This window comes from Microcaecilia unicolor, chromosome 1 (assembly GCF_901765095.1).
Source record: "Microcaecilia unicolor chromosome 1, aMicUni1.1, whole genome shotgun sequence".
Taxonomy (NCBI): Eukaryota; Metazoa; Chordata; class Amphibia; order Gymnophiona; family Siphonopidae; genus Microcaecilia; species Microcaecilia unicolor.
The window spans coordinates 32,436,392-32,450,844 of record NC_044031.1 but is presented as its reverse complement, the minus strand read 5'-3'; the positions used below and the strand labels follow the sequence as shown (position 1 = coordinate 32,450,844).

Here is a 14,453-nt window from a genome sequence, read left to right as displayed (position 1 = left end):
TAGTGTTTCTGTTTTGTTACAGTCCTTTTCTTGTTCTGATTTGTCACAGTAGTTCAAATCAGTTGTAATGTTGTTGTAGCTGAGTGTGTGTGAGAGAGAGAGAGCGTTAGAGAAAGTGTGTGTCTGTGTGAGAGTGAGGTGGTAGTACTCCTTGTCACAGTGGAGGGTCAATGGTTTGATGTTTTTTCTGTTGTCTGGCCCCCCTCCTTGTAATATTTTGTGTGTGTGATAGACAAAGTGTGCAGTGTGAAAGTGTGTGTGTGTGCGTCTGTGTGAGTGAGAGACAGAGCGTGTATGTGTATTAGAGAGTGAGTGTTAGTTGCTCCTTGTAGCCAGTGTTTGTGGGCTTTGAAAAGTGAGTTTGTGTGTGTCAGTGAGCTGCTAGGACTCCCTGTCACAGTGGAGGGGGTCACTGGCTCCTTATAGCGAGTTATTTTAGGGTACAAATTAGTGCTTTTTTTTTCACTTGCCTGCCCCCACCCCTTTTTCTAATATTGTGTGTGTGTGTGTGTGTGAGTCAGCGAGTGATAGATAAAGTGTGTCTCTCTGGGAAACAGACAGAGAGCATGAGAGTGAGGTGTCAGAGTGGAGTGGGTCAGTTGGTCCTTATGGGTTTCTTTTGTTTAGGTTAAAATCAGTGTTCATTGTTGTTTCGCCTGCCCTCACCCCTTCTTCTAATATTGTGTGTGTGTGTGTGTGTGCTTGGGTGAGAGAGTGAGTGAGAGAGAAAGTGTGTCTTTCTGGGAAAGAGACAGAGCATGAGAGTGAGCTGTCACAGTGGTGGTGTTTAGTGGCTCCTTATATCCATTTGTTGCAAGGTGCAAATCAGGGTTTCATTTTTATTTGCCTTCCCCCACCCCTTCATTTAATATTGTGTGTGTGCCAGTGTGTGAGAATGAAAGAGAAAGTGTTTTTATGTGGCAAATTGACAGTGAGTGTGAGAGTGAGCTGCTAGTGTGTGTGAGTGAGACAGAGTGTGTGAGTGAGTGAGTGAGAGAGAGTGCTAGTGAGCTGTTAGTACTCCCTGTCTCAGTGGATGTTCAGTGTCACCTTGTAGTCACTTGTTGGAGCTGTGTGTCAGTGGAGGTTCAGTGTCTCCTCGTAGGCAGTTGTTGGAGCAGTTTGAAAGGCAGGCTCGTTTTGCAGTTGTGTGCCGGTCTCTTCCCCCCCCCCCCCCCCCCCCATACATGTTGTTGTTGTTCCGTCCCTTCTGCTGACTGGTGCTGTTCAGTGAGCCAAAGGGGCCTGACAGGTATGTCTTTGCTTGCAGCAAAGCAGGGTGTGTGTGTGTGTGTGTGTGTGTGTGTGTGTGCAGCGAGTGAATGCACATGCTTACCTTTTGCTGCTGGCCTCCTGAGCAGTTTTGGATCCCTGCTTGGTTTCTGGTGGTTCTCTTCTCTCCTGCATTAGTTTCTCGTCGGCCAGGTCTCCGCATTGGCTCCTCCCCGGATGGTAGCGGTTCTGGCCATTGGTTATCTTTGTTCCACGGTTCCTCCCTCTGCTGCTATCCTAGTTCTTGTCCAGTCTCCCCCTCCCTACCACCTGTGATGTCCACGCCCCCTCCTGTCCTGCCTCCTGCTCCGATTTCCATGCCCATGTCCAACAACAGACCTCCTTCCTGTTGTCTGAGTGAAAATAGTAGTGGTCCTGCCGTCCCTCCCTAGAGCCTGCCATTTCCCAACGATTTACACTGCTGCTCCCCATGCGATTTCCAGGGCTTCTCCCTCTGCTCCTATCCTTGTGCTTGTCCATCCTCCCTCCCTCCCCCACGGATGTCCACGCCCCCTCCTTCGCCCCTCTCCGTCCGATTTCCACCAACTGTCCTCTGTCCTGTGTTCCTGACTTGTTCTGTGTGTGTGTACTGCATCACCCTTGTCTCTCTCCCTCCATCCTGCGCCGTTTTGCACGCCTCCACTGTCCCTCCCGTTGCCGAGTTCCATGCCCTCCGTAGTTGCAGATTTGTTGTTCACCTCTGATGTACATGGCTCCCCCCCTCTCCGATTTCCACGCCCCCTCCTTCCCTCCCTATTGGCTGCATTACGTCCAGAACAGGAGCTGCTGGTGGAGGCGGGGCTTGGAGTGTTGCTCCTTGGTTCTGTGTCTACTGCGCATTTGTGGCTGAGTACGGTCACTCGCAATTTATATGTTTGATTGTTCAACCATCCTTAGGATTTGGCTTTGGGTTTAAAAAGCATAAGGTTTTGGATAAATGAATTAAAACCATCAGAGTTTAAGCAAATTCCCCAAATATGTCATACTTGGTAGCAATAATGAAACATTCATGGAATATTCACATAGCAGGCAGCCAACAGATTATTTTGCACTGAAAATAATTAACTTTGTATGAACTTGATGGCTAATATTGTGCTGCTTGCTATTTTGTATTTATAAAATAAAAGTGGGAGGACGACCAAGGATACCAAAGACTGAGAAGATGTGTGTTAGTGAAGAAGTTTATTGGAGAATGGAGACTCCATACTCCAATAAACTTCTTCACTAACACACATCTTCTCAGTCTTTGGTATCCTTGGTCATCCTCCCACTTTTATATTGTTGTTTTCCGTGGGGCATTTTGAGTTCTCCGTCTTTTGGCGGATTTCTTTTTATGCTATTTTGTATTTTACATACATAGGGGCTCATTTTCAAAGCACTTAGACTTACAAAGTTCCATAGGTTCCTATGTAAGTCTAAATTACAGAAGGACCTTACGAGACTGGGAGACTGGGCGGCTAAATGGCAGATGATGTTTAATGTGAGCAAGTGCAAGGTGATGCATGTGGGAAAAAAGAACCCGAATTATAGCTACGTCATGCAAGGTGCAACGTTAGGAGTTATGGACCAAGAAAGGGATCTGGGTGTCGTCGTCGTCGATAATACACTGAAATCTTCTCAGTGTGCTGCTGCAGCTAGGAAAGCGAATAGAATGTTGGGTATTACTAGGAAAGGTATGGAAAACAGGTGTGAGGATGTTATAATGCCGTTGTATCGCTCCATGGTGCGACCACACCTTGAGTATTTTGTTCAATTCTGGTCGCCACATCTCAAGAAAGATATAGTAGAACTGGAAAAGGTGCAGCGAAGGGTGACTAAAATGATAGCGGGGATAGGACGACTTCCCTATGAAGAAAGACTAAGGAGGCTAGGGCTTTTCAGCTTGGAGAAGAGACGGCTGAGGGGAGACATGATAGAGGTATATAAAATAATGAGTGGAGTGGAACAGGTGGATGTGAAGTGTCTGTTCACGCTTTCCAAAAATACTAGGACTAGGGGGCATGCGATGAAACTACAGTGTAGTAAATTTAAAACAAATCGGAGAAAATGTTTCTTCACCCAACGCATAATTAAACTCTGGAATTCGTTGCCAGAGAACGTGGTGAAGGTGGTTAGCTTGGCAGAGTTTAAAAAGGGTTTGGACGGTTTCCTAAAGGACAAGTCCATAGACTGCTACTAAATGGACTTGGGAAAAATCCACAATTTCGGGAATAACATGTATGGAATGTTTGTACGTTTGGGAAGCTTGCCAGGTGCCCTTGGCCTGGATTGGCCGCTGTTGTGGACAGGATGCTGGGCTCGATGGACCCTTGGTCTTTTCCCAGTGTGGCATTACTTATGTACTAAATGCTTTGAAAATGTGCCTCCATGTAACAGAGTAGGTGATGGCAGATAAAGACCTGTATGGCCCATCCAGTTTGCTCAACAAGATAAACTCATTACATATGGTATGATGTGATACTTCATATGTATACCTGATCTTGATTTTTTCCTGACCATTTTCAGGGTACAGACCTTAGTCTGCCCGGCATGGTACTTGTTCTAAATTTCTGAAGTTGTCGAAGCCCCTGAAAAGCTCCACTGGAGTCCATGTAAATCTATTCAGCCACAATCAGGGCATAGACTGTAGAAGTCTTGCCTAGCACTGGCTTTGCTTCCCAATTAACAGTGTTGCTACCTAATCTCCGCTAAGCTTCTTTAGATCCCTATAATCTTAGACCTATGTCCACCGGGTTACAAAATTAACCACTGGACAAGAAACGGAAAAAGAGGATGAGGAATAGCAATTATATACAAATCCGAGTTTATCATCACAACAATAACCGAATCTATTCTACCGCAACTTGAAATCGCTTTGGTAAGAATTAATCACTCAAACCTGCAAGAACACCTTACCGCAGTCTTGCTCTATAGACCACCAGGCAACTGGCAAGAATCCCAAACATACCTCATGGACTTTATCTCGAACACTTGTGTCTCCAGCTCAAATCTCATCATAATAGGAGATATCAATCTACATCTCGAAGATCTCAACTCAACCAGTACCCAAGAATGCGAAGAGTTCCTACAATTATGGGACTTTCATAGGACACCCACACAACCTACTCACAGAAAAGAACACACTCTAGACATCATCACACACAACTTTGATCTCGATACAAACCTTATACTAACAGACACAAAATGGACACCCGTACCATGGTTGGACCACTATAGAGCAAACATCTCCCTCCAATGGCGAACAAAAGGACCACCAAATAAACAAGAATGGAAAACTTACACCACGAGAGGAAAAATAGACCCGGTAATATTTTGGCAACAGATTTACCACAATGAATGGACAATAAAAACAGATACAATCCAATTCCTCTTAGAATGGGACGACAGATGCAGATTTACACTAGACAACATTGTTCCAACCCAAACAAGAACCTCACACAGAAAGAACTCAACACCTTGGTTCAATGAAGAGTTGAAAAAACTCAAAACACAAGTCAGAAGGTTAGAACGAGCTTGGAATAAAAAGAAAGACGACACTACACTTAATGCCTGGAAACAACTTCAAAGAAAATACAAATACACCATAAGACAAACCAAAAGACTACATTACAAAACCATAATCGGACCAAATTACAAGGACACACATAAGCTTTTCCAACTCGTGAACAAACTATTAGATATCACACCTCTCATGACTAAATTCAAACAAACGATTGCATCTGGTAAGAACATACTACTTTTACAATTTGACATGTCAAGCGCTTTCGACATGGTTGACCACGGAATTTTATTACACATCCTTGGCCTGGATTGGTCGCTGTCGTGGACAGGATGCTGGGCTCGATGGACCCTTGGTCTTTTCCCAGTATGGCATTACTTATGTACTTATGTACTTCGGAATCGGAGACAACGTCCTCAATTGGTTTAAGGGATTTTTAACCACAAGATCATACCAAGTGACATCTAACTCGACTATTTCAGCCGCATGGGTACTTGAATGCGGAGTACCACAAGGATCCCCCCTCTCGCCGACTCTATTCAACTTAATGATGATACCCTTGGCTAAATTACTATCAAATCAAAACCTTAATCCATACATTTACGCAGATGATGTAACGATCTACATCCCATTCAAACAAGACCTAAAAGAAATTTCCAATGACATCCACTAAAGTCTCAATATCATGCATTCCTGGGCGGACGCATTTCGGCTAAAATTCAATGCAGAAAAAACCCAGTGCCTAATACTCACCTCACAACACAACAAGAAAGAATTCACCGCTATTAACAAACCAACTCTAAACCTTCCTATTTCAGAAACCCTAAAAATTCTTGGAGTCACTATTGATCGACACCTAACACTAGAGAACCACGCGAAAAACACAACCAAGAAGATGTTCCACTCAATGTGGAAATTAAAAAGAATAAGACCTTTCTTCCCAAGGAGTGTTTTCCGCAACCTGGTACAATCAATGGTGCTCAGTCATCTAGACTATTGCAACGCACTATATGCCGGCTGCAAAGAACAAATAATCAAGAAACTGCAGACAGCCCAGAACACTGCAGCTAGACTCATATTTGGCAAACCAAAATTTGAAAGTGCCAAGCCTTACGAGAAAACTTACACTGGCTCCCATTTAAGGAACGCATCACGTTCAAAATATGCTCACTAGTTCATAAAATTATCCATCGAGACGCACCAGCTTACATGTCAGACCTGATAGACCTACCACCTAGGAATGCCAAAAGATCATCCCGCACATTCCTTGATCTGCACTTCCCCAGCTGCAAAGGAATGACATACAAAATAATGCATGCGTCAAACTTTACCTACCTGAGCACACAGTTATGGAATGCACTGCCGCGCAGCTTGAAATCGATATACGAAAGAATGAACTTCCTTTCAAAATAACAGAATTGGGATTCCGGTACCTAGGAATAAAAATTCCCAAAGATTTAAAGAATCTATATGCCTGGAATTACGAACCCTTGCTTTGTTCAGTGAGGAGGGACTTGAACAGATGGGGGTCAGGATGGCTATCGTGGTGGGGGTGGATAGCAGTAATAAAAATGAACATACTACCGAGACTTCTCTTTCTGTTTCAAACATTACCCATATTAGTACCGAATAGGGAGCTGACAAGATTACAATCAGAACTAGGGAAATTTGCTTGGGGCCGGAAACCGGCTAGGTTATCAAAGAAGATAATGTGGGGGAGAGTACAAGAGGGGGGGAGAGAAATGCCAAACATGCAATGGTATTATTGGGCAGGACAAATCACACAAATAGCAGAATGGTGTAAGGTAGACTTGTTACACATAACCGCATTAGAACAAGTGTTTGTCAGAGAAGGATACCTGGAGGGTCTCCTATGGGCCTCCATCCCAGAACAGAATTACGGGAAAATGACATTAAACCCGTTTATAACACATCTATTGACTCTCTGGGGAACCCTAAAAGCTAAACTGCGGGGGAGTCAGCAGAGATCCTCTTATGCGTGGATCACGCAGGAGGAGGGATTCCCGGCGGGGAAAGAATCGGGGGTCTTCTCCACATGGTTTCAGAAAGGTTTAATTAGATTTCGAGATTTGTTGGATGGAGGTCATATGAGGACTTTTGGGGAGCTACAAGAGAAATATGATCTACAAGAGACAGATAAATATGCATATCTGCAAGTTAAACACTTCATTGTATCAGAGAAATGGACAAAACAACCACCAGCAGACCATGAGAAATTTGAAAATCTGTGGGGAGAGATAGATGTGACAGGCAAGGGAATTTCTAAGATATATGGGCACCTTCGGGGCCAAGATTTTAGAAAACATGTATTTATGGAGGCATGGGAGCAAGACATGGGACAGACTTTAAGCGAGGCCGAATGGAGGAGGGTGTGTATTGAAGTTAAGAAAACATCAATTTGTGTTTTGATCAAAGAAAATGCTTATAAAATATTGAGCAGATGGTACTATACACCAGACAAAATCAATAAAATGTACCCTGGGGCCTCTGCGGAATGTTGGAGGTGTGGGAAAGGGAAGGGTACGTTTTATCATATATGGTGGGAGTGTACTAAGATACAAGAATATTGGAGAGGGATAGTGAAAGAACTATCAACAGTTTTGGAAATTCCCTTCCCACATGAGTCTAAATGGTGTTTGCTTGGATGGGGAAATCATAGAGGGCAAAAATGGCAACAAAGAGTCAAACGAATGGGGCTAGCTGGAGCGAAAACGGTAATAGCACGTCATTGGAAAAGCAATCTGGGGCCCACAATTAATGATTGGAAGGTTAAGTTGAGAGAAATCATAGAATTGGACAAATTAACAGATAAAAGGATAGGGAGATATACTGTAACTCTGAGGCAAAAGAATGGGTACGGGTGCAGGAAATACTGGGGGATAAAGGGAATGAAGAAACCGGTATGACATCCTGAGGATTAAAGGAGGGAGGGGGGGTAGAGGGGAGAGGGAGGAGGGAGGAGGGAGGTAGAGGGACGGGGGGAAAATGGTTAAAATGTAGAAGAGCATTGTTACACTATTAAGTGAAATGTATTGTTATGACAAGATATAACGCAGTTGTGATATTTTGCTTTCAATAAAATTTACAAATTTAAAAAAAAGAATGAACTTCCGCATATTACTGAAGACACATCTCTTTAATAAAGCGTACCACAAAGATCAACAAATGTGAATATGCACAACTCGCACATCTATATTCAGAACTGTTTCATAATATCTGCTTGTATACTATGACTTCATTTGTTTTGTTTGTTTTATTATCATCATGCTGACCAAGATCCTGCAATACCAAATGTTTATCTACTAACATTCTTCCACTACTCATGATGTATTGTAAGCCACTTTGAGCCTGCAAAGAGGTGGGATAAGGTGGGATACAAATGCAACAAATAAATAAAATAAAAATAATCTCCACTAAGCTTCTTTAGATCCATGAATTCCAAACATGATTCCTTTGTGTTTATCCCATGCATTTTTTAATTCTGTTACCGTTTACATCTCCACCACCTCCCATGGAAGGGCATTCCAGATACCTACCACCCTCTCAGTTAAAAAACACTTCCTGACATTATTCCTGAGTCGGCCCCTTTCAACCTCAATTCATGTCCTCTAATTCTACCACTTTCTTGCCTCTGGAAGATGTTTGTCTGCGGATTTATACCAATCAAACATTTGAACATCTGTATCACATCATCCCGGTTTCTCCTTTCCTCCAGGGTATATATGTTTAGGTCAGCAAGTCTCGTCTCTTACTTGTTGCTACGCAAACCACTTACCATTTTTGTCATTTTTCTCTGAACCGCTTCAAGTCTTTTTACATGCTTAGCAAGATACGGCCTCCAAAACTGAACATAGTATGCCAAGTGGGGCCTCACCAACAACCTGTACAGGGGTATTAACACCTCCTTTCTTCTACTGGTTCTCTAGGCAGCGTAGCATCCTTCTGGCCATAGCCACCGCTTTGTCACATTGTAGCATCACCTTGAGATCCTCAGACACCATCACTCCCAGATGCTTCTCCTGAGCCGAGCTTACCAATCTCTCCCCTCTTATCTTGTACACCTCTTTTGGACTTCTGCACCCCAAATGCATTGCACTCTTCACTTATTCACGTTAAATTTTAACTGCAGACTCTTAACCGTTTTTCCAACTTTTAGAGATCCCTTCTCATGGTTTCTACTCTGTGTCATCCACAAAAAGACAAACTTTTCCTTCTAACCCTTCAGCAATGTCTCTCACAAATATATTAAACAGAATCAGCCCCAGCACCAGCCCCTGAGGCACTCCACTGCTCACCTTCCTTTCCTCTGAGGGACTGTATCAATGACTTTGTTGAAATCCAAGCAGATTACATTTAGCGTATGTCCTTTATCCAGTTCTTTTGTCACCCAGTCAAAGAAGTAAATTAAATTTGTTTGGCAGGATTTTCCTTTGATAAAGCCATGTTGCCTCAGACCCTGTAGTCCATTGGCTTCTAACAAGTATCTGTTCCTTCAACAGTGACTCCATTATTTTTCCTACCACCGACTTGAGGATTACCAGCCTGTAGTTTCCCATTTTTTGTGACGAGGAACTACATCAGCTCATCTCCAGTCCCACAGAACCTCTTCCGTCTCTAAAGATCTATTAAATAAATCCTTAAGAGGTCTCACCAGGACTTCTCTGAGCAGGAAGCAGTTATTTTGCAACTGAAAGGAAGCTCTGGAACGAGAAGGCATAAGATGAAGTTGAAGGGGGATAGACTCAAAAAGTAATCTTAGGAAATACTTCTTTACGGAAAGGGTGGTGGACGTGTGGAATTACCTCTTAGTGGAGGTAGTGGGGATGAGGACTGTATCTGAATTCAGGAAAGCATGGGACAGGCATGTGGGATTAGAGGGATAAAACTTGTTCCTTGCCCCGTCCCCGTGGATCTGTCTCCATCCCTGCCCTGTCCCTGCAGGTTCCATCCCCGCCCCGTCCCGTGGGCGCTGTTCTCATCTGCAGAGGCCTCGAGCACTTGATTTTATATTTAAATCTTTTTATTAAAGTATAAAAAGGAATAATATTCATGTTCAACTGTTGTGTATAAATTACAAATAGAAAACAATAATAACAATGAGTAACTGTAATAAACCCTCCCACCACCACCACCACCCTCTACCCTTCCAACCACAAAAATAGCTGGCTTCTACTACTCCAAGGAATCCTTATCCACCCTGTTAAAATGTCCAGTGGTACAAAATATGCCCTAGAGGGGAGAAATATGCCCTATAAAGCATTGTTATGTGGATGAATAAGAAGTCATCAACAATCTCAGGATTCAGTCTAGCTCTCCTGTCTTCCACAGTCCCTCCTGCAATAGAAGACGTCTTCTTAGAAGATGTGCTGGTAGCAGGATGTACAAGATCCCTCAAGCAAATTTTGCTAGCTGTGGCCAGCATGTTTGCTTGTTTTTCCAAAAAATAAAAATATTGTCGTCTGCATCAATGAAACATAAATAACAGTCCAGTTCATTAACAGGCTTCAAAGTAGAAAGTGACACGGGGACAAAGTTTGTCTCCGTCCTCATTTGCTCTGTCCCCATCCCCACCCCGTCCCTGTGAGATCTGGGAGTACAGAACATTGCTATATAAAAGTACTGCTATATCTGAGACTCCAAAGAATATATATAATCAAATACTTTTTATTTATTATTCTTCAAGTATATTCTAAAATGGCCCCTGAGTAACGGGCTAAAAAACCGTTAGGTCCACATAACATCGCGGAGTTGTACCATTGTCTGGCTGTATGCTGGCCTGATTTTGCGCGAACCGGTTTCATTTGGTGCCGCAGTGATCTGCTTTTCTCCTCGGCGCCTGTTTCGGACCGGGGCTTTAAAGGGAGCGGATTTCCATCCTTGATCGTTGTGTCGGTGGTCCAGCTGTGCGCTCGGTTACATCGATGTTCCGGTACTGGGAGCAGGGGTGCGGGGACCAGCTCCCCATGATGCGGGATGCTAGTGCGACTGTTGGTTGGCTCCTCTCTGATGTTTGTTTGACCCAGCTCTCCTTCGGCCTCTCCGTCAGACTGCTCCACTCCATGATGGTCTGCTGCGCAGCTTGTGGCTGGCTGTCGGGCATCGGGGCCATCTTTGCGATGGGAAGATCTTTGTGCAATGCTTCGTTGTGTGGCCTTCTCGGCTTTGCTGCTGGTCTGGGGTGGTCATCTTCGGCGATGCCGGCTGCTGGTCTTCTCTTCTGCGGCTGCTTCGTGCCTGGAGAGTGCTGCATGTTGAAGGGGCCCTGTTTCCTCCTGGATCGCCGATTCTAGCCGCTGGCTACCGCCCACATTCCTGTCTTGTTCGCAGGCTCTGATTACCTGCCTTCAGTGTCTCAGCGAGTCAAGATCTGATTTGGACTCCTTACTTTCTTTTCTTTGTTTTATTTCCTTGCCTACCTATTTGATTAAATATTGTAGTTATATTCCCTTCCCTTCTTCCTCCCACTGTCATTGTAAATGTTTCATTAGTTCATTGTAAGCTGCTTAGGGGCTGCTTTATGTGGTAATAGGCGGGGTATAAATGATGTAAATAAATAAATATGTACAATCAGTTGCTTATGGGAGTACAGTACCACAGCTACACATAAGTGATCTTCTGGGTCTGAGTCTCTAATGTTTTACTTTAGGGTCTTTTTCACCCTCACCCCAAATTACCAGCTAAAGCCAATTTGCAGGTATAAAAGACTCAAGACTACTTATGAGAAAGCAATAGGATTGCTTGCCAGTTGATTGGTTTCTTATGGGAGAGCAGCCCTGCTTGCACAAAGGTACTGGCTGTGACTGTCTCTTTCCATTGAAGTAGGAAGTACAATCACTTATATATGCTCATTAACATAACAGGTCATACATAGGTAATCTGACAATAATCCCATTTATTGGATATTCTAATCTAATGGTTAACACTAATTGGTTATGGTAATGAGTTGGTTAGTATTTACTGGAAAAGCTAAGAATAGACTAGCTGTTCCTGGAAGACTTAAGTCATCTTCCTGAGGAGTTATCTTGTTCTGTTTTTCACTAAAACATCTGTGACCACCATGTTGCTAAACGATGTACAGTGCAATCCGCTTAAGTGCCAGGGTCTGGGACCAAAGAAATGCATGCAGTTAACCAGAGCATGCACTTAACCGTTGTGACCCAAAGAAGCTTGGCATCTGATAAGCATATGTACAGTACTGTTTATTATTATACGTACAGTATACAGTCTCAGTTAACTGACATTAGGCTGGTTTGAAGTAATCAGTTATAGTCCTCTGTACACTCTTGGTTCTGTGAGTTCCATAGACTACATCTGCCAGACAGTAAAAACTGTCATAGCACTGACATCTATTGGCCTCCAGATAGGCCCGCACGGTGTTGAGACTCTCCAGCGCTCTTGCAAAAGTGACAGGAGGAGGTTGTTGAATTTCATCAGCATGTGCCTCGCTGCTCATTTCTTCATCTGTTCCATCATCAGCCATTGTTGCCTGCATGTAGGAGCATATCTCAACATCAGTGCTGTCTTCAGCTGTTTGTAGATCGTAATCAACAGCTACGTAGTGATGGAACTCCTCTTCAGTAAAACCAGCTGGGATGTCAGTAACCTCTTCATCTGTTTGCAACAGCTGCACCTGTTTCATCCCTCTCAACATCCTTAACAAAGCTTGCCCGCTTGTAGCAGTTCACAATGGTTGCCTGTGTAACGTGATTCCAGGCTTCTTTCTGCATATGTAGGGAATCCAACAGTGATAGATTACGAGCCAGTTCAACAGCACGTTTATCCTTCCCAGTCTGGTCATCCATAACGCTCATCGGATGACGTAGCACAAGAGCCCAATAATGTTGTTTGAAATTGGCTATTATGCCCTGATCCAGAGGTTGGATCAGAGAGGTAGTGTTTGGTGGCAGGAAGACCACCTTGACGTTAGACAGTCTGACATCATCCCTGTGTGCAGCACAATTATCACAAAGCAGCAAAATCTGACACTTTTGTGCCCGCATTCTAGTGTCTAACTTCTTTAGCCACTGCTTCCAAATTTCCCCAGTAATCCACGAATTTGCATTAGCCTCGTATGACACAGGAAGTCGCTTAACTTTCTTTAAGCAACGGGGCTGTTTGCTCTTTCCAATGACGAGGGGTTCCAATTTCTCACTCCTATCCATATTGCAACAAAGGAGGATTGTCAGTTGGTCCTTCAATGTTTTACCTCCAGTAGTTTCAGCATGTTTGAATGCAAGTGTTCCATCAGGAATCGCTCGCTAGTAGAAACCATTTTCATCAGCATTGAAAATGTCACGAGGTGCAAACTCGTTCAAGATGGTAGGAAGAACTGAAACAACCCAATTTTCAGCACCAAAGTCATCAGCGTCTTGTTTCTCACCATGCTGTTTCTTGAATTTTATGCTATTCGTTTCCTTCCATCTTTCCAACCATCCAACAGTGGCTTTGAATTCAGTCAGTCCAAGACTTTCTGCTACCTGGTTAGCTTTCTCCATAAGCAGTGGACCACTGACAGGAAACTGTCTGCTCCTGACTCGAGAAAGCCACCGAAGAAGAGCATCTTCTACCTACTCAACTTCTCCCGCACGTTTTCGTTTCTGTTGTGGATTTGTATTGTTTTGCCAGTCTTCCAGAAGCTGGTCTTTCTGCTTCAAGACACGTGAAATTTGACTGGGATTGACACCATATTCTATAGCAATAGATGCTTGACTTTCTTTGTTTTCTAATTTTTTAAGAACTTCTAATCATTCAGGCAATGTTAAAGTCTTACAGTTCCGCCGCCACCACCACGACGACCCCGGTGCATGCTCCAACAACATTCTTTCCCCTAATCTGCCTGGGGCAATTAAAGAGGCGATAAATTTGAAATCTCGGTTGTCATGCACCAATCGGCTTCCATATTCCATGTGTGCGCTTATGCGGAGTCTTTCCTGCAGAGGAGCGGTCTTGAAACATGCATATAAGCGAATCTTGCACTTATCAGTGGTGCGCTAAAACGAAGTTTGTCCCCATAGAAATTGATGGTGCCAAAAACGGGACCGAAGTACGGCATGCAGTTAAACAGAGCATGCTCTTATCCGACGTGCACTTAAATGGAGTGCACTGCACTCTGTTCTTTCACTTACGCCCGTTCCTTATTCTGCTGCATCAGAATGTCACAACAGATCATGAGTTCTGCAGTCACACTGAAGTTCAGGATAAAGTCATGGGCCTGTAAGATTTTCTCTCATTTTAGATCCTGAACCAAAGTCTCAGGCCTTGAATCAAAGCTCTTAGCTATGATGATAATATACAGTGTGTTTAGTAACGTTATAGAAATGATTAGTAGTAAGGGGTAAACTGCCAGTACCTGCCTGATAGTTCAGTGTGTCACTTGAACCCAGAATAGGAGGCTCCTTCTTTTACTGGGGGGGGTTGTTTCAGTCCCCCTCCACTTTCTAAGCTATTCAGATATTCAGCTGCAGCAGTAAGTGGCATCTGAGTCGCTCACAGCCAGATATTCAGACTGGTGTCCGGTTAACATTAGTGCATAAAGTTAAGACAGCGTTTTTGCTATCCTAACTTTGGGGTCCTTTTACAAAGCTGCGGTAAAACGTGGCCTGCAGTAGTGTGCAGCATGCCAAAGCCACTCTTTACCACAGCTGGCAATTCTGTTTATTTA

The 14,453-nt window shown here is 43.7% G+C and overlaps 1 protein-coding gene across 1 annotated transcript in view; it reads right to left on the bottom strand.

Annotated features, from left to right (window-relative positions):
* LOC115464532 (zinc finger protein 585A-like) overlaps window positions 1-14,453 on the bottom strand; it is a 512,786-nt gene that overhangs the window by 103,336 nt on the left and 394,997 nt on the right. The window contains exon 5 of the mRNA XM_030194902.1: window positions 4,163-4,177. Within this exon, the coding sequence (XP_030050762.1) occupies window positions 4,163-4,177 (15 nt within the window). The remainder of the gene's footprint in view (window positions 1-4,162; window positions 4,178-14,453) is intronic.